The following is a 20,275-nucleotide window of genomic DNA, read 5'->3' on the forward strand; positions in this document are numbered from 1 at the left end:
TTTTGTACTCAATTATAAGATCTATTTTACATAATGTTCCATGGGCTGCTGAGAGGAACATGCATTCTGCAGTGTTTGGACTTCCCATAGCATCTAAACCTGTTTGATCTGATGTCCTCAGGGCAGATGTTTTTCCTTGTTATCAGGATGGCTGTGTTTTGATGAGAGTACAGCACTGATGAGAGTATAACACATTTACTGTGTTGAGTTAACTTATGTCGTTATATCTAAGAGTCTGTTTAGGAATTGGGTATACCTATGCATGTCTGTTTAGGGTCATAATGTTCTCTTGATGGATCATGCCCTTAATCAGTTTGATGTCACTTTATCTATAATATTCTGACTTCTTTTGGTTTGAAGTTTATCTTTTTAGTTATTAGAATAGCAACTCCTGTCTGTTTCCTCATTCTTCTTGCTTGGAATTCCTCTCTCCATATTTTCACTCTAAGATCGTGTCTGTCTCTGGTAATAAGGTACATTTCTTGGAGGCAGCAAATAGAAAAAGCAAACCAACAGAATCCATGTCTTTTTTTTTCAGACAGGATTTTTACTGTGTAGCCTTGGCTAGCCTGGAATGATGTAGACCAGGCTGCCTCAAACTCCCTAATATGCTTCGCTTTGCTGGGATTAGAGGTGTGTATCACCATGGCCGGATGATTCTGCTTTTTGGTCCTATCTGCTAGCTTGTGCCTTTTTATTGAGGGAATCTATACCAGTAATATTCAAAGTGTAGGCACAGTATGAAAATATAATAGGGCAATACAAAAAGACCAGCCTTTGCCTTCTAGTTACTTAAGAAAGTAAGGGACACTTACAGTGCTATATTCATGTATTAGCTATTCTATGTGGAAAGGAGAAGACAAACTAAGGCTGCTGATAAATACTGCATTGATAGAGGCAACAATAGAGAGGAGGAGGTCGAGGTAGGGTAGCTATAGACAATACCGAATGAAATAGAGAGGAAATGGAATGCATTCAGGTAACCTAAAGCCATCCAAGCTCTTAGCAGGCTGAGATCCAGAGATACCACACACTAGGTCAGAGATGTTCTCTGGGGAAGTCTATCAAATGGAAAATTATAAAGGAAACCATAGAGAAAGAAAAGGTAAGGGCTGGGGCATGAGGACAGAGCAGGACAGATCTGGCCTGAAGTACTGATACTCGGTATCCAGTGAAGGAAGAGTAAACATGGAGAGAGCTGGAAGGTGTGTGCTGTGCATGGGCTCTCTGCTGCATGCTGCTTCCTTCTAGAGCTGACACCTAGTCTTTCCTTGCTCCTGGATGCCAGGAGAACCCTGGGAGTTGAAAGGCTGTGGCACAGATGCTGGTCCTGACAATGGCACTTCTCCTTGGGTCTCATCACAGATGTGGGTCCTTTTTTCACGGAAATGTTGGCTCTCTTCTTTCCTATGTCCACAGCATATTCGTATTGATCTGTGGCTCCAACCAGGTTTCTCTTTACTGGCCACTTCACGCAGTTCTGATGTAAAACTTCTCCATACTCTAGAGGAATTCCACCAGCCAGGTTTAGCACCCAGTCTTATCACAATAGGTCTGGGTTGCCACAGAGTGTGGGGCCACGTAGCTGCAGGAGACTTTTTTTTTTTCTTTTTCTTTTTCTTTTTTCTAATGGTTTGCAGGGGAACTAAAGCTTGTGTCCTTAAGAGCACATGCTACTCTTGCCTCAGTTTTTGTTTCCCAGCATTTACAAGGTGGCTTACAACCTCTGCAACTCCAGTTCCAACATCCTATCATATTCTTCTGGTCCCTGTGGGCACCAAGCACATACATGGTGCATTTATATACATTAAGGCAAAACACTCATATACATCAGACAAATACAAATCTAAATGGCTGTGAACTGAGAATACAGTTCAAGTGATAGCAGTTAGTTTAATCCTAGTTCCCTGGGCTCACTCCCAAGCTCCAATTTCAGAGTTTAGGAAGGCGAGGCAGGAGGATTAAAAAAATTAGGAATCTTCCCCATCAGCCCTCATTCCTCTGCCGCTGTGGTACAGTATTTGTCTCCCTCTGGCCCTCACCACAGTAACCTCCCTTTAAAGTAACTACTACTGAGAGTATAGTGTACAATGTAGATTTTCTGAGGCTCTCTCTTACATCCTGGCTCTCGTGTCCCTCTATCAGGGAGGGGAACACTCCCTAGTCCTTCTAGATCCTCGGATTCCTTTTCTGGATTGTAAAAATTATTATCTTTCTATTAAATTGTTTCTATTAAATTAAGATTTTTTTCAGCCATCAACCATCTTTTCTGATAGCTATTATTTAGCTTTCCCCAGTTTATTCCCAGGAAATTTTTGTAGACTGTGTACCATATAGTGTCTTCTTCCAAGAAACTTCAAAAACTTTTTATATAGTTCTTGAGAGAAAGAAGAAATCCAATACAGAATTTCTAAAAGTAATTATAACAAAATACTCCATATTCAAATACATCAGATGTTTAAAAAGAATGAATTTGAATGAATCATTTTTATTGATAAAAAGAATAAATGAAGTACTCCTGACTAAGAAACAAAGTGTGAAATCAAGCTAAAATAAACAGCAGCAAAGAACAAAGGTTAAAGCAGTTAATGGGAGAGCCAGCATCCAACCTGTTTCCAAGTGGATGCGGTCGTTTGCAGGACATGTGCTCACGGCTGCCACTAATCAGCTCGGGGACGCAGCACAAAAGTCACCACTACAACGAACTGTATTCACAAAGCAAGATGAGGGCTGGTCCCTAAGTACAGTCTGCGGGTCTTCTGGGAGAAATCTGGGGAAAGGTGGTTAAAGGATACCAGAGGTGGATGATTTCTGTCTGCAGCCAAAGCAGAAAACAAAACTCCACAGGCTGGGTCCATCCTGTGGGCCTGGCTCAAGATGGGGAATACTGGAAATCTTCCTGGTCCCTTTGTAACAGGCATTTAAAGAGCAGAGAAAGGAATTCAGGTCAGGGACGAGCAGAGAGCAGTTTTAGCAAATGGAGACTATTTTTTAGTGGGCCTGGCCTAGCTGTGGAACACCATTTCTAAACGACCCTGCAGCCTGTGACCTTCTGTGAACTGTAAGATGAAACTCAAGGAAGAGAGCACTGGGCTGAGCACACACTGAATCTGGACCAATAGAACTCTGCCAGCCATTATGAGAAAGGTCTTTGTGTCTGCACTGACAGAGGTGGCAGCTGGATCTGAGCCAAGAGCTGCAGGGAATCTTAAACAGGGATCCAGGCAGCTCACCAGAAAACACAACCCGAAGGACAGGCCAGAGGTGTGACCAGCATCTGAGGGAGACTTCATCTTCTTAGTTCTGCCTACTTGCTGGGTCACACGCGTAACCCAGTCTATCAAAGGAAGGCCTGGAAGTAGGAACAGGACAGCCCTGGGGACAAATGGACTGCTGAGATCCAGAGATGGGTCTCCCAGATACTGAGAGGAATCCAGCAAAGTGGCAAACAGACAGACTGGACTGCTTTCAGACTCCACTGGCTCTCCACCTACCACATTCACTCTTTGTAGTCTAAATTCATACAGCCTTTATTTAATATTCATGTCCATTTGCCAGGCCAGCTCTGCTGCCTTATCCACTTAAAAAACAATTGTTGCAAGATATTTGATCACCCTGTGAACCACCAGACTGTGTTATTTACTGGAAAAAAAGTTTCTAGTTATGGTGTGGCTTAGCCTTTAGCATACATCTTTAATCCTTCTGGCTAGAATACAGACATACCCTTAGTACACATCTTTAATCTCAAACCATGGAAGTAAAGTCAGTTTGTAGAAGGAAGCACTATGTTTGAAAGTGATGTCTAATTGAATGGCAAAGTGATGAATCAGAGAAATATTTAACAGAATGGGATATGCCCAGCTCTCACGAGAAAAGAGAGCAAAGGGGAACTACTGAAGAGAATAGTATAGACAGACAGGGAGAGAGGAAGGAGGCAGTTTCACTGAGAGAATTTTACAGAGATAGGTTGAAGAGAGAACAAGCTAGACACAGGAGAATACAAAATGAGCCAGAGAATGAGAAGGAGCCAAAAAATTAGAACAGATTGCCAGAGTTAGTTTGAGGCCAAGCAGAGTGATTCAGTCATAAGCCCAGAGAATCCAGATTGAATCAGGTTGGAGAGGAGTTTGAGCCAGAAGAGCTGAGTTGAATCAGCAAGCTAGGGTACAGACAGAAGAAAGGGTGAGCTATTCAGCAGTAAATCTCAAAGGCTGAAAACACTCTAGGCCTAGATAACTGTAGGGAGGCTAGATGCTTCTAGGCCGAGGCCTCAGCTAGCAGACTAGATAGTAAAGCCTCAAAGACGACAAGTCCATCAGGCAAGTCAAAGTTACTCTCACAAAAGTCATAGCAGAGACGTCCCAGACTTACACGGCAAAACATAGAACGCCAAGCAGATGAGATCAGAGAACCTCACAGTATAGTAAAGCACTTAATTAAGTATTTAAATATACAGAACAAAGGAAGGAGAGAAAAACACCAAGTCATATTTAACATCGAATTTCTCAACAGGAATTAAAAAAATCCAGGAGGCTGGATGATAAACACTTTCAACAAAGAAACAAGATAAAAAATGTAACAAAGAGAACTAAGTAGCCTTCTTATGCACCATAACAAACACGATGATGAGGAAATCAGGAAAACAATCCAATTCACAATTCACCACACACACACACACACACACACACACACACACACACACACACACACACACTTGGAATAAAGTTAATGAAAAGAGTGAAAGACCACTGTAATGAAAATGTTAAACCACTTGAGAGGAATTGAAGAATACATTAGCAGATGAAAAAAATCTCTTGTGCTTATATATTGTAAAAATGGCTATCTTTTTTTAAATGCAAACAAATTTCATTCAGCCTTCTTCAAAATTTCATAGAAATTAAAAAAAAAATCTTAAAATTCATTTGGAAGTGCAAAAGACCTTAGATAGTCAAAGCAATCCTGAGTGGGAAAACAAAGGAAAAAACCAAACAAACAAAAACCTCAAACTACAAACAAACCAAAAAACCAAAGTACAATCCTGGAGATAACATCACATCTTATTTGAAGTTGTTACAATATCAACATGGGGGCGGGAGAGATAGCTTAATGGGTGAAGTTCTTTCTGTGTAAGTATAAGGACCTGAGTTAAATCCCCAGAATCATGTAGAAAAGCCAGGTATGGTGGCACATGTTTGCAATTGTGGAGACAAGCTGATCCAGATAGACTGTTGGTTGGCTAGCCTATCTTAATTAATAAGACTTGTGATGAGAGATACATATGTCTCAACAAAACAAGGTGGGTATCTTGAAAGGGCTGACACGTGACTACTTGCCTCGAGAAGCACATCCACATGGCCACACAGATGTGTAAGCCACCTATACATATACATGGTGTTATGGGACTGGTACATGGGATGGATCAGAAGACACAGATAGAGGCTCACATAGCTACAGCCATGTTATTACATATAAACAAACGGTGTTAAGAAAACTGAATATCTCTATATAGAAGATGAAACTAGATCCATGCACAGAGTCCAATGACAAATGGATAAAACTGGGGAAGGTGACCAGACCTCAAAAGAAAAACAGTTTATGCTCCTTTTCACATGTGAGTCCTAGCCTTGAATCTTCAGCTTTGTGTGTTTAACATGGAGTACTGTGGAGGCTAGGGAATGAGAAAGGGGCAAAGGAGGAGGGAAGGCTCCCATAAGGGAGGGGCAAGGGGTAAAACAAGGAGAGAGGGGGAATACTGAGGGAGAAAGTAAGGAAGGGGAATAGAGGTGTGGGTAGAGAAGTGGAAGGGTTAATGATTATATAGAGTATATGAAGAGCCATATGTAACTTGTGCTGCAACCCAATTACATTATTTCTTTGGACATAGGAGGATTGACAGGTGGGAGATGAGAGTAATTAGAATGCATTTTTACACATGCATAAATATGTCAAAAATTTAATGAAAAATAGAAAAATTTCAAATGGGTTAATGGACTGCTCAGAAAGTTCTATAAAGAACAAATCTAATGAGCAATAAATATTTTTAAAGTGTTCAACATCTTTAGGTAGCAGGGAGATTCAAGTTAAAAGTACTTTGATATTTCTTTTTTTATGTTTTCTTTTTTTTTGTATTTTTTTAAATTTATTTTTTATTAGGTATTTTCCTCATTTACATTTTAAATGCTATCCCAAAAGTCCCCCATACCCATGCCCCCAATCCCCTACCCACCCACTCTCCCTTTTTGGCCCTGGGGTTCCCCTGTACTGGGGCATATAAAGTTTGTGTGTCCAATGGGCCTCTCTTTGCAGTGATGGCCGACTAGGTCATCTTTTGATACATATGCAGCTAGAGACAAGAGGTCCGGGGTACTGGTTAGTTCATATTGTTGTTCCACCTATAGGGTTGCAGTTCCCTTTAGCTCCTTGGGTAATTTCTCTAGCTCCTCCATTGGGGGCCGTGTGATCCATCCAATAGCTGACTGTGATCATCCACTTCTGTGTTTGCTAGGCCCCGGCATAGTCTCACAAGAGACAGCTATATCTGGGTCCTTTCAGCAAAATCTTGCTAGTGTATGCAATGGTGTCAGCATTTGGAAGCTGATTATGGGATGGATCCCTGGGTATGGCAGTCTCTAGATGGTCCATCCTTTCGCACAGCTCCAAATTTTGTCTCTGTAACTCCTTCCATGGGTGTTTTGTTCCCATTTCTAAGAAGGGGCAAAGTGTCCACACTTTGGTCTTCGTTCTTCTTGAATTTCATGCGTTTAGCAAATTGTATCTTATATCTTGGGTATCCTAAGTTTTGGGCTAATATCCACTTATCAGTGAATACATATTGTGTGAGTTCCTTTGTGATTGTGTTACCTCACTCAAGATGATGCCCTCCAGGTCCATCCATTTGGCTAGGAATTTCATAAATTCATTCTTTTTAATAGCTGAGTAGTACTCCATTGTGTAAATGTACCATATTTTCTGTATCCATTCCTCTGTTGAGGGGCATCTGGGTTTTTCCAGCTTCTGGCTATTATAAATAGGGCTGCTATGAACATAGTGGAGCATGTGTCCTTCTTACCAGTTGGGACATCTTCTGGATATATGCCCAGGAGAGGTATTGCGGGATCCTCCGGTAGTACTATGTCCAATTTTCTGAGGAACCGCCAGACTGATTTCCAGAGTGGTTGTACAAGCTTGCAATCCCACCAACAATGGAGGAGTGTTCCTCTTTCTCCACATCCTCGCCAGCATCTGCTGTCACCTGAATTTTTGATCTTAGCCATTCTGACTGGTGTGAGGTGGAATCTCAGGGTTGTTTTGATTTGCATTTCCCTGATGATTAAGAATGTTGAACATTTTTTCAGCTGCTTCTCTGCCATTCGGTATTCCTCAGGTGAGAATTCTTTGTTCAGTTCTGAGCCCCATTTTTAAATGGGGTTATTTGATTTTCTGGAGTCCACCTTCTTGAGTTCTTTATATATATTGGATATTAGTCCCTTATCTGATTTAAGATAGGTAAAGATCCTTTCCCAATCTGTTGGTGGTCTTTTTGTCTTATTGATGGTGTCTTTTGCCTTGCAGAAGCTTTGCAGTTTCATGAGGTCCCACTTGTCAATTCTTGATCTTACAGCACAAGCCATTGCCGTTCTTTTCAAGAATTTTTCCCCTGTGCCCATATCTTCAAGGCTTTTCCCCACTTTATCCTCTATAAGTTTCAGTGTCTCTGGTTTTATGTGAAGTTCCTTGATCCACTTAGATTTGACCTTAGTACAAGGAGATAGGAATGGATCAATTCGCATTCTTCTACATGATAACAACCATTTGTTGAAAATGCTGTCTTTCTTCCACTGGATGGTTTTAGCTCCCTTGTCGAAGATCAAGTGACCATAGGTGTGTGGCTTCATTTCTGGGTCTTCAATTCTATTCCATTGGTCTACTTGTCTGTCACTATACCAGTACCATGCAATTTTTATCACAATTGCTCTGTAGTAAAGCTTTAGGTCAGGCATGGTGATTCCACCAGAGGTTCTTTTATCCTTGAGAAGAGTTTTTGCTATCCTAGGTAAGTTTTCTTTTTTATGCTTAGCACTTTTTATTGTATATTTTATTTATTTACATTTCAAATGTTATCCCCTTTCCTGATTTTCACCCTAGATAGCCCCTATCCTATCCCCCTCCTCCTGCTTCTATGACGGTGTGCCTCCACCCATTCAATCACTCCCACCTCCCCACCCTTGCATTCCCCTATACTGGAGCATTGAGCCTTCACAGGACCAAGAGACTCTTCTCCCATTGATGCCCAACAAGGCCATTCTCTACTATATATACGTCTGGAGCCATGGGTCCCTCCATGTGTACTCCTTGGTTGGTGGTTTAGATCCTGGGAGCTCTGGTTGGTTGATATAGTTGTTCTTCCTATGGGGTTGCAGATCCCTTCAGCTCCTTCAGTCCTTTCTCTAACTCCTCTATTGGGGACCCTGTGATCAGTTCAATGGTTGGCTATAAGCATCCATCTTCTGTATATGTCAGGCTCTGGCAGTGCTTCTCAGGAGACAGCCATATCAGGCTCCTGTCAGCAAGCACTTCTTGGCATCTGCAATAGTGTCTGGGTTTGGTGACTGTATATGCGATGGATCCCCAGGTGGGACAGTCTTTGGATGGCCTTTCCTTAAGTCTCTGTTCAACACTTTGTGTCTGTATTTGCTCCTGTGAGTATTTTGTTCCCTCTTCTAAGAAGAACTGAAGTACCCACACTTTGGTCTTCCTTCTTCTTGAACTTCATGTTTGTGAATTGTATCTTTCATATTTTATCTCAGCATAGAATAGCTACCATCATGAAAACAACAACAAATACTGGCAGGAGGAGAAGAATTGCTCTCTGATGTGCGAGTGTGTGTGCACACTGGAAATCACTGAGGAGGCCTCTATAAATGTGACAGATATCCAAAGCAGTTTGTGCCCTCCAAGACACTTCCATGTTCATGTTTGTTGCTCTGTTCTCAATAGCAAGAAAATGCAGTCAGCTGAATGGCCATCAACCAACAGCCTAACAATGAAAGTATGAGAGATAAATTCAGTGCAGTTTTGTTCAACTGCAGAAAAGTTGATGCAGCCAAATCACATTAAGTGCAGTAACTCTGGCTCAAAGAAAACAAACCCATTCTTAGATTTAGATGCTATAAATTAATTTTTGTATATGTGGATTTATGTGGAAGTGTGTATAGAAACCAGGAAACTAGAAAGGGTCCAACAAGAAGGGGAAGAGGCTTTAAGAGAACAGAGGAGTTGGAGACTTTTCTTGAGAGTAGAAGGTAAACACTGAACACAGACTACTTCAGCAGGGATGGGGAGGAGCAACATGGAGGATGGATGGGAGGAGGGCTGATCAGAGCTAAGTATGTGTGAAGAAGCTGTAAGACTGGGAAAACATGACCCACTATTCTGTTGGCTAATTAAAGATAAAAGTGTGGACAGAGGTACCCTGTGCAAGTAGATAACCCCACTCCCAGAAAACATAAGGTTATTAACTAAAACCTCAGCAGCAGGCTCCTGAGTTCCCCAGAATAAAGGACATGGTTATTCCTGCTGGCTGTCAGCAGAAGTAGACTGGAAGACTCTTGATAAAGACAACATATTATTGTGGGCTTAAAACACAGAGGAATGAAACCGACACTGAGCAGGAGGGTTCCTCCTGAAGGACAGCCCTTAAAGTGCCAGCAGAGCTATGTGGGCTGGCATGAGATGGCTCTGGTCAAGTCTTTTCTGGGTTATGGACCAACAACCCTCTGTGCTAATCTAATGGCTTGCTAGACAAGACCCACTGGCGCAAAGGTGGCATGGCTTTCAGACTGGCAACCAATGGTTTTTTATCAGACTTCAGGAATGCTCACATGAGGGAATTTGAGTGTAGATCTATAAACCTTGCCAATAACTCATGGCCAGTAATTCTATAAACCTTAGCAAGGAAGATGCTAATGCTGTTTTGATAACTGACAGGATGTGCCTGTTCAACTGCCTTCTTGTGATGGTTTGTATATCCTTGGACCAGGGAGTGGCACCATCTGGAGGTGTGGCCTTGTTGGAATAGGGGTGACCTGGTTGGAATGGGTGTGTCACTGTGGGTGTGGGCATAAGATCCTCACCCTAGTTGCCTGGAAGTCAGTCTTTCACTAGCAGCCTTTGGATGAAGGGTAGAACTCTCAGCTCTGACTGCACTATGACAGCCTGGATGCTGCCATGCTCCCACCTTGATGATGATGGACTGAACCACTGAACCTGTAAGCTAGCCCCAATTAAATGTTGATTTTTATAAGACTTGCCTTGGTCATGGTGTCTGTTCACAGCAGTAAAACCCTAACTAAGACACTTCTACATACTGAAATTTAAGTTATCAGAATTGTCCTGCTGCAATCTGTGGTCAGAGAAGCTTCATTTTGTAGTGGGCAGTGGTTATTGCACAGACTCATAATGGATGTCCAAGTGCCGAAAGTGCAGTTGCTGAATTCTCAGTTATAGGTGGGATATCTCCATCACCTCCTTACGGATAAGGGAACACCATGTAAGAGTGAATACATGTAGGTGTGAGAGGGAAGGGTGAAAAGCTGTGGAATGCTGACCTCTGGATGCTGTCGCACTTGAATTCTCAGCAGTGTGGTCACCTGTGCAAGGCTGGCATAGGACTAGGCAAGCCAACACTGTCACGGAAGAAGAGGGACTCATGAGGTCTTGCCCTTTACTGAATTAAAAATAAAAATCTTCTAAGAAGATTTTTAATATGGACTGGAGAGATGGCTCAGTGGTTAGGAGCACTCACTGCTCTTCCAGAGGTCCTGAGTTTAATTCCCAGCAACCACATGGTGGCTCACAACCATTTGTAATGGGATCCAGTGCCCTCTTCTGGTGTGTCTGAAGACAGCTATAGTGTACTTATACTCATATACATAAAGTAAATCTTAAGCCAGGCAGTGGTGGTGCACGCCTTTAATCCTAGCACTTGGGAGGCAGAGGCAGGATGGATTTCTGAGTTCGAGGCCAGCCTGGTCTACAGAGTGAGTTCCTGGACAGCCAGAGCTACACAGAGAAACCCTGTCTTGAAAAACCAAACCAACCAAACAAACAAACAAAAAAAGCCAAAACAAAAAACAAAAAACAAACAACTTAAAAGGAAAGAAAAGATTTTTAATATGTGTGTGTATGTGTGTGTGCACACGCACATGCCTGGATGAGTTTATGTGTACCATATGTATCCAGGTACCAGAGGAATCCAGACTTACAAGCAATTAAATAATTTCTGGGAAGGGATAGACTTTTTTTTGTGCTATAGCCACTCTGGTAAGTTGCTTACAATCCTCCAAATGACTCTTAACCCTTATTTTTGTAATTAACCCTAATTATACTCACTTGGTTCACACACACACACACACACACACACACACACACACACACACACCTTAAAAAGTAAATTCAATGAATATATTAATAAGATTATATATTTCATGACTAAGTTTTTTTATCCCCAAAATGTAAGGTTGACTCAAAATAAGCTAATCAAAAAATTTAATGCATCATTACAGAATATACCAATACAAATTGCACAATTATTTCAGTAGGTCCAGGATAGGCAGTTGACAATTTAACATACTTTCATGAAGGTCCTGAAGAAACTATGTATGGAGGGAACACATCTAACAGAACAAAGGCTGTATGTATTAAATCCGTAGACAAAATCATGCTAAATGAAAAGATATCTAGTCCACTTCCTCCATAGCTTAGAATGAGACAAGGTTTTCACTCTCTCTACTCTTATTCAATACTGAGATTGGAGTCTTGAAAATAGCAATAAGATAACAGAAATACATACAGGGATATAAGTGAGAAAATGAGACAGTTATCTCCACTTGTAGATGACACAATACAGAATTGATCCAGTTGAATCATTTGACTCTTGGATCTGATAAAACACATTCATCAAAGTGGCAGGATACAAACTCAACATAGAGAAATCAGCTGCAAGGTCACATCTGTTGAATGTGAAATACTTCTGTATGCAGTAAGCTCCTAACTTACTATATCTTACCTGCATGAAGGGCCATTTGGTATTTTCTGTTGAAGAGTTTGTATGTGTGTTGAACCAATGGAAGGAAGAAGGCCTGGAAATTTGTTTTCTCCTTCAGGCGTTAGAGCTGAGCTGGCAAAACCTTCATTCAGCATGTCTCTTCTGTCCAAGGGCCCCAGGAGCTCTGTTGTGTATGAGATGGATGAGATGTGAGAGAATGGAAATACAGTCTCTGCTAAGGAGCTCATGGCTAACAATTTTCTCATGCCTACTGCAGCCCTCTCCTTTGTTGTTTGCTAAGTAGTGCTTGGTAGCAGGGGGTGGGAACCCTGACAGACCCTGTCTCTGATAAGTGCTATCATTCTGTTTACCTATGAGGTTAACAACATGAGTTCTCAAAATCAAATTTAAAAATTCTTTTGTACTTTGCCTATTCACGTTGATTTGTCAACAATTTAATCACCTTTTTTGCATACTAAAGAGTTTAATATAACAATTTAATTCTGCAGTTTTTGGTTGTGGAAAATGCCAGTATACAGTACAAACCAAGGAAATAAGTCTTCTTTGCCTTAAGGATTAAGGATCAGACTGACAGATGCTTTCCCAACTGGAGTTAGTTTGTTTTATTTTATTTATTAAACTAATAAAATGTATTTTAAAATATACAACTCAGTATTGACATTTTTTAAGTCAACAAAATAATTTATAATAGTTAAATGCCTCTTAAATATACATGATGTCTTCTGTAGCTAAAGGTAATATGCACTCAACCAGTTTTTAAAATCTATTTGAAACATCAAACATGATAGAAGTAGAAAAAAAAATCTCTTATGAAGTTCTCTATGAAAGGAAATTGTGACAAGTTCCTGATTAGACAGAAACTGTTCCATCTCCAAGGGAGAATACACAGTGTAATTGTAGCTTCTTAGAATGAGTTGGGTAGTGTTCCTTCTGATTCTATTTTGTGGAATAGTTTGAAGAGTATTGGTATTAGGTCTTCTTTGAAGGTTTGATAGAATCCTGCACTAAATTCATCTCGTCCTGGGCTTTTTTTGGTTGGGAGAATTTTAATGACTGTTTCTATTTCTTTAAGGGTTTTGGGACTGTTTAGATGATTTATCTGATCCCGATTTAACTTTGGTATTTGATATCTGTCTAGAAAAATTGTCAATTTCATCCAGATTTTCCAGTTTGGTTGAAAAAAAGGCTTTTGTAGTAGGATCTGATGATTTTTTTTTGGATTTCTTCAGTTTCTGTTGTTATCTCCCTTTTCATTTCTGATCTTGTTAATTTGGACACTGTCTCTGTGCCCTCTGGTTAATCTGGATAAGGGTTTATCTATCTTGATTTTCTCAAAGAACCAGCTCCTGGTTTTGTTGATTCTTTGTATAGCTCTTTTTGTTTCTACTTGGTGGTTTCAGCCCTCACTTTGATTATTTCCTACTGTCTACTCCTCTTGGGTGTATTGCCTTTTCTTTGTGTTCTAGAGCTTTCAGATGTGCTGTTAAGCTGCTAGTGTATGCTCTCTCCAGTTTCTTTTTGGAGGCACTCAGAACTATGAGTTTCCTCTTAGCACTGCTTTCATCATGTCCCATAAATTTAGGTATGCTGCACCTTCATTTTCATTAAATTCTAAAAAGTCATTAATTTCTTTCTTTCTTCCTTGACTAAGTTATCATTGAGTAGAGTGTTGTTCAGCTTCCATGTGTATGTGGGCTGTTGTTTTTGTTGCTATTGAAGACTAGTCTTAGTCTCTGGTAATCTGATAGGATGCTTGGGATTATTTCAATCTTTTTATATCTGCTGAGGCCCATTTTGTGACCAATTATATGGTCAGTTTTGGAGAAGCTACCGTGAGGTGCTGAGAAGAAGGTATATTCTTTTGATATAGGATGAAATATTCTAGAGGTATCTGTTAAATCCATTTGGTCCATAACTTGTTAGCTTTAATATGTCTCTGTTTAGTTTCTGTTTCTCATGTCCATTGATGAGAGTGGGGTGTTGAAGTCTCCCATTATTACTGTGTGAGGTACAATGTGTGCTTTGAGCTTTAGTCAAGTTTCTTTTATGAATGTGGGTGCTCTTGCATTTGGAGCTTAGATGTTCAGAACTGAGAGTCCTTCTTCATAGATTTTTTTTTGTTTGATGAGTAAGAAGTGTCCTTCCTTATACTTTTTGATAACTTTTGGTTGAAAGTTGATTTTATTGGATATTAGAATGGTTTCTCCAGCTTGTTTCTTGGGACCATTTGCTTGGAAAATTGTTTTCCAGTCCTTTACTCTGAGGTAGTGTCTGTCTTTGACACTGAGGTGTATTTCCTATGTGCAGCAAAATGCTGAATCCTGTTTGTACATCCAGTCTGTTAGCCTATGTCTTTTTATTGGGGAATTGCATCCATTGATGTTAAGAGATATTAAGAAATAGTGATTGTTGCTTCCTGTTATTTTTGATATTATTATTGTTTGTGTGGTTATCTTCTTTTCGGTTTGTTGAAAGATTAGTTTATTGCTTTTTCTAGGGTGTAGTTTCCCTGTTTGTGTTGGCATTTTCAACCCATTATCCTTTGTAGGGCTGAATTTGTGGAAAGATATTGTGTAAATTTGGCTTTGTCATAGAATATCTTGGATTCTCCATCTATGGTAATTGAGAGTTTTTCTGGGTATAGTGGCCTGGGCTGGCATTTGTGTTCTCTTAAGGTCTGTATATCACCTGTCTAGGATGTTCTGGCTTTCATAATGTCTGGTGAGATGTCTGGTGTAATTCTACTAGGTCTGCCTTTATATGTTACTTTCCCCCTTACTCCTTTTAATACTCTTTCTTTGTTCTGTGCATTTGGTGTTTTGACTATTATGTAACAGGAGGAATTTCTTTTCTGGTCCAATCTATTTGGAGTTCTGTAGGCTTCTTTTATGTTTTTATGTGCATCTCTTTCTTTAGGTTAGGAAAGTTTTCTTCTATAATTTTGTTGAAGATATTTACTGGCCCTTTAAGTTGGGACTCTTTGCTCTCTTCTATACTTATTATCCTTAGGTTTAGTCTTTTCATTGTGCCCTAAATTTTCTGGATGTTTTGGGTCAGCATCTTTTTGCATTTCACATTTTCTTTGACTGTTGTGTCAATGATTTCTATGGTATCTTTCTTCTCCTGAGATTCTCTCTTCTATCTTTTGTATTCTGTTGATGATGCTTGCTTCTATGACCCCTGATCTTTTTCTTAGGTTTTCTATCTCCAGAATTGTCTCCCTTTGTGATTTCTTTAGTTTTTCTATTTCCATTTTTAGATCCTGGGTGGTTTTGGTCAATTCTTTCACCTGTTTGTAATTCTTTAAGGGATTTTTATGTTGCTTCTTTAAGGGCTTCTAGCTGTTTACCTGTGTTCTCCTGTATTTCTTTAAGGGAGTTACTTATGTCCTTCTAAAAGTCCTCTATCATCATCATGAGATGTGATTTATAATCAGAGTCTTGTTTTTCTGGTGTGTTGGGGGCAACCCGGGCTCACTGTGGTGGAAGAACTGGGTTCTGATGATGCCAAGTAGCCTTGGTTTCTGTTGCTTATGTTCCTGCCCTTGCCTCTTGCCATCTGATTATCTCTGGTGTTAGCTGGTCTTGCTGTCTCTGATTGTGGCTTGTGCTTTCTGCAAGCCTGTGTGTCTATATTCCTGGGAGACCTGTTCTCCTTTGAAGGAATTTGGGTATGGAAAGCTGTGGCACAGGGTTGGCTCCAGGATGCAGATGGAAACTGGAAGGATCCTGTCCGTGGCTGTTCATTGGTTCCTGTGTTGTGATGGCTCTGCGGGGGGAGTCCCTCTTGGGTCAGGAATTTGAACAGAAGTGGTGGTCTTACCTGTGCTCACAGTTATGTCAGCACTCCTGGGAGGCCTGCTCTCTCCCAATGGTATTTGGGTATGGAGCACTGTGGCACAGGATCAGCTCCCGGCACCCTACATTTTCTTAATGCTATTCAATTGCCATAGTATTTTATTACTTTGGACAATTATAAGAAATCATTCTAATTTAATATATAGTACATAAAGTTAAATCACTTTATGGTATTTTATGTGTATGTATATGTGCTTTTGTGCACCATATGCAGAGAAGGTAAGACGATGTCAGGTTCCCTAGAACTAGAGTTACAGCCAAATGCCAGCCCATCTAAGTCCTACACAAGAGCAAGAACACAGTTAATTGCTCATATATCTCCCCAAGCCTCCAAGATATCTTTTAAAAACATTTTATTTAGATTAGTATTATTTCAAAACTTTCAAGTTGTTTTAAAATGTGTGTGTGTGTGTGTGTGTGTGTGTGTGTGTGTGTGTTGAAAACTGTTTAACCACCTACCTGAAAGTTTATGTATGGGGTCTTCACTGTGTTTTATTTCATGGGTCTATAGGTTTATCTTTAGTTAAGTATCACAGTGTTTTGATTACCCTACCATTGAAACCTGAAAGTATGACATATCTGACATTTTCCTCAGGTTTTCCCTGACTATTCAGCACCCTTTGCAATTCCACATGAATTGTTTAATAGAGGGCTATCAAGATAGCTTAGTAGGTATGCATTGCTCACCACTGAGCCTGAAGACCTGAGTCTGATCCCCAGAGCCCAGGTAATGGAGGAAGAAGCCTTAGTCCTGCAGGTGTCCTCTGAGTTCCACATGCATAGCATGCTACATGTACACAGGTGTAAATGGATAAATCCATACAGAAATTAAGGCCCGTCTTTGCTGTTTGTAAAGTTGTCATTGCACTGGGATAGCAGTTCTACTGACTAGTCAGTAGCCTTGAGTAGAGTTGCCATTTGTCAATAGCTGTCTTCTAGTTCATGGATATGAGATGTATTTTCTGGTTTTGTCTTTACTTTTTTTTTTTTTCTTGAGACAGTTCATGCATGTGTAGGCTGTATTTGAACTACTGGACTCAAAGGATCTTTCCATTTCAGTCTTCAAACTCTTGGAACTACAGGTATGTGCCGCCATACCTGGCTCTCTACTTTCTTTCAACAACTGTTTTCAGTGTAAAAATCTCTCACCTCCTTGGTAAGGGTTAGTTTGCTCTTTTGAAACCACTGTAGACAGAGTGGTTTCTATCATCACTGTTTTAGATCACTCCCTTTGAGCATGTTGACATGCTGATGTATCTTCTGACACTTTGGTCATTCAATTTTTCAATGGAATTTAAAATTTAAGAGTTTTCTATATATAATATGACCATGTAATTTGTAAATGCTTTTTTTTCCTGTTAAATATTTTTGCAAAGTTAACCTGGCTAACAAATTCCAGTACCTCATTAGATATAAATAATATAAATGTAAATAACAGACATCTTGATTTCTCTTTGCCCTATAGAAATAGCTTTCAGTCCTTTAAAAATTGTATTTACTTATTGTATTGTAGGTGTGCATGAACCATTGTGCACACACAAAGGTCAATTATGTCTTTTTACCATGTGGCTCTGGGGACAGAAATGAGGCTTGGTGACACATGCTTTTACACACTGAACCATCCTGGCAGCTCTGGCTGCTAGTCTTATTACTCAGTTTGCTATAAGCTGTTTGTCATAGGTAGCCTTTTTTATGTTAAGATAATTTTCTTTACTGTGCTTTGTTGAGTATTCTCTATCATGCAAAAGTGTTGACTCTGTACATGCTACACTAGCACTGGGAAGATCCTTAAACTTCTGGCCCTCAGTCAGTCAGTGGGACAGACTATCCTGGCTTTCACTTGTAGAACCATTCTAGCTTTCCAGAAGTAAGTCCTACTTGATCTTAGTGTCTAAGTCTTGCTTATATTTTCAAATCTGTTTTGCTAGTGTTTTGCTCAGGACTTTTCCATCAGTATAATCAGAATTTTTGGTCAATATATTTCCTTGCCTTTGTATGACTTGGTATTAGACCATTACCTATTAAAAACAGTTCTGGGAAATCCCTTCCTCATTCTTTTGGGAAGAGCTTGAATGGGGATGTTGGGAATTTGTCTTTAAACCTTTAGTAAACTTCTCCAGTGAGGCCAACAGGTCCTGGGGTTCTCTCTGTTGGGAGGCTTTGGTCACTAATTCAGTTCACTTACTAATTGTATGCCTGTTTCTATATCTGATCTATCTCAGGAGGGTGGTGTGCACTTACATGATGCTGGCTAAGCCCCTTATCTGATGTGTTGGTTATGATTCCTGGAGGCACTTCTGATGTTAGCAGGGCTGCTTTGGTTGTCCTGTCAGATCTGCGGTTTGTTGGAGAGCTGTATCTTAGGTATCATTAGCTTTGCCTTTTGTCATTTTCTACCCTGTGCTGTTGCCTGTTCTAATCTTATTATCTCTTCTGTTTCCTTTTGTTTTAATGTGTTCTTTTATACATTTCTCAGATATAAAGTTTAAGCTACTGGTTTGAGGCTTTCTTCTTTTGTAATATATATCATAAATTCACATATTTTCCCTTTTCTCAAAAAGTTTTAGAATTTTGTGATTCTCTTTTTTTGGGCTCATTGTATGTGTGTTGCTTTATTTTTAAATATTTATGGATTTTCATGCTTTACTTTTGCTACTGATTTTTGGTTTAATTCCACTGTGATCAGAAGAAACTTTATATGATAAAGATTTACTTTAGGGCTGGAGGTGTAGAGATCCTGGTTTTGTTTGAGTCCCATCACAGCAAAGTTGAAAAAGAAAATAGACCTATTTTATTGCCTAACCTGGGTTAGTCTTAGAGAATGTTCTGGGAGAATTTGACAAGAATGTGTATTCTAGTTTTATGAATATCCTGTATATATTTGTTAAGTCTAGTTTGTATACAGCATTACTGAATTCTCTATTCACTCTTGAAAACAAAAGAAACCAGAATTACTTAGAAATTTGCTTTGGTCTTTTTTTCTCGGACAAAGTTTGTGGTCCATGCACCAAATTCAATTGACAGATGTTTAACCTACAGTGTTTAAAAGTTATTTTTAGTTATTTACCAACACTGAAAATTGGTAAACTTTTTTTTCTTTAAAATTTCACGTTATTTAAAAGATGATACATTCTTGCATGTGAAAAGGATATGATATTTAGACTTCAGTGTCCAAATGAAATCTGATTGGAGCATAGCCACTGTTGTTTCACTTGAGTAGTTTAAACTGAGATTCTGTGACCTATAAAACTCAACATATTTCCTGATTCGTGAGGCCCCTTCTGTGGCTCAAAATATTTCATTCCCTTGCTTCTTTTTGTTTCTTTTGTCTCTTGCAGTGTTTTTATTCTCTCTTATTGTACACATGCTGCCGGATGCTCACAGGACAGAAAGACAGCAGTGAAGATTCAAGAGACTGGATATGATCTCTGCTTTAACAGTCACCTAAGACAAACTATCTCATCTCTTTGACCTTCTTTTTCCTCACTTGTTCAACAAAAGTGATAGATTAGTCTTGAACAGTGGCACACATCTGTCATGATCAGCATTGGAAGGGAGAGGCAGGAGGATGAGCAGTTCAAGGCTAGCTTGGGCTGGAGAGCAGATTCTTGCTTCATGATAGTACGTTCCTGAAATGTTGGGTATAAAGTCTGAGTTGTCCATTTCAACAATGGTTTGACTCAAGACAATTCAGTGCAGATCACATTTGTTATTTGACATGATCTTCCACATTATTCTTAAATCTTTCTATTCTGTTGGCTCTGTGCCTTCAAAGAAGATACCACCCAGTCTCCAGAGGATTTTCAGGGCAAGACACATTTCAAGGTGTGTAATCACATGGAAGAATGAAAATCTTTTATAAAATTGTCTGTGAAACTGACAGCTCTACCTAACAGAAGCCATTAAAGTATTTACAAAGTAGCAGCTCTCTTGTTAGACATACAGGTACAGGGCAATCAAAATAAACAAGCTGATAAGTGCAAGATAAGCCATGGCCAGTTCTGTGCATACACTGAACAATATTTAGAAAACTCTGATGTTTACACAGCAATCATATTGTAAATTCTCAAGTCAAAAGAACATAGAGCCAGTAAGAGCTGAGCTGTTCACAAGAATTCTTCATAGTGATCTTTTAAACAATTTAGGAAATCCCTAACATAATCTTTTAAGAAGTGTTGACCTGTTGGTATGTGTTATTTTTGTACTTAAAACATAGTTGTAAGTGAATGAAGAGATCAGTTGGGTACTGTGCTGTCCCAGAACTTCAGCCAGAACACTTAGGAAAAATGAAATACAAGTATTCTATACCTTAATCTACTAATACTTAATTCTCTCTCTCTCTCTCTCTCTC

The 20,275-nt window shown here is 39.7% G+C and overlaps 1 protein-coding gene across 5 annotated transcripts in view; it reads right to left on the minus strand.

Moving 5' to 3' along the window:
* Wdpcp (WD repeat containing planar cell polarity effector) overlaps window positions 1-20,275 on the minus strand; it is a 363,888-nt gene that overhangs the window by 42,049 nt on the left and 301,564 nt on the right. For all 5 annotated transcript variants that reach the window (XM_021175454.3, XM_021175452.3, XM_029483315.2 and 2 more), the window contains one exon: window positions 12,068-12,230. In XM_021175454.3, the coding sequence (XP_021031113.2) occupies window positions 12,068-12,230 (163 nt within the window). The remainder of the gene's footprint in view (window positions 1-12,067; window positions 12,231-20,275) is intronic.

The sequence above is a fragment of the Mus caroli genome, unplaced genomic scaffold, assembly GCF_978045245.1.
Source record: "Mus caroli unplaced genomic scaffold, Mus_caroli_1 scaffold_13, whole genome shotgun sequence".
In the NCBI taxonomy this organism is placed as follows: domain Eukaryota; kingdom Metazoa; phylum Chordata; class Mammalia; order Rodentia; family Muridae; genus Mus; species Mus caroli.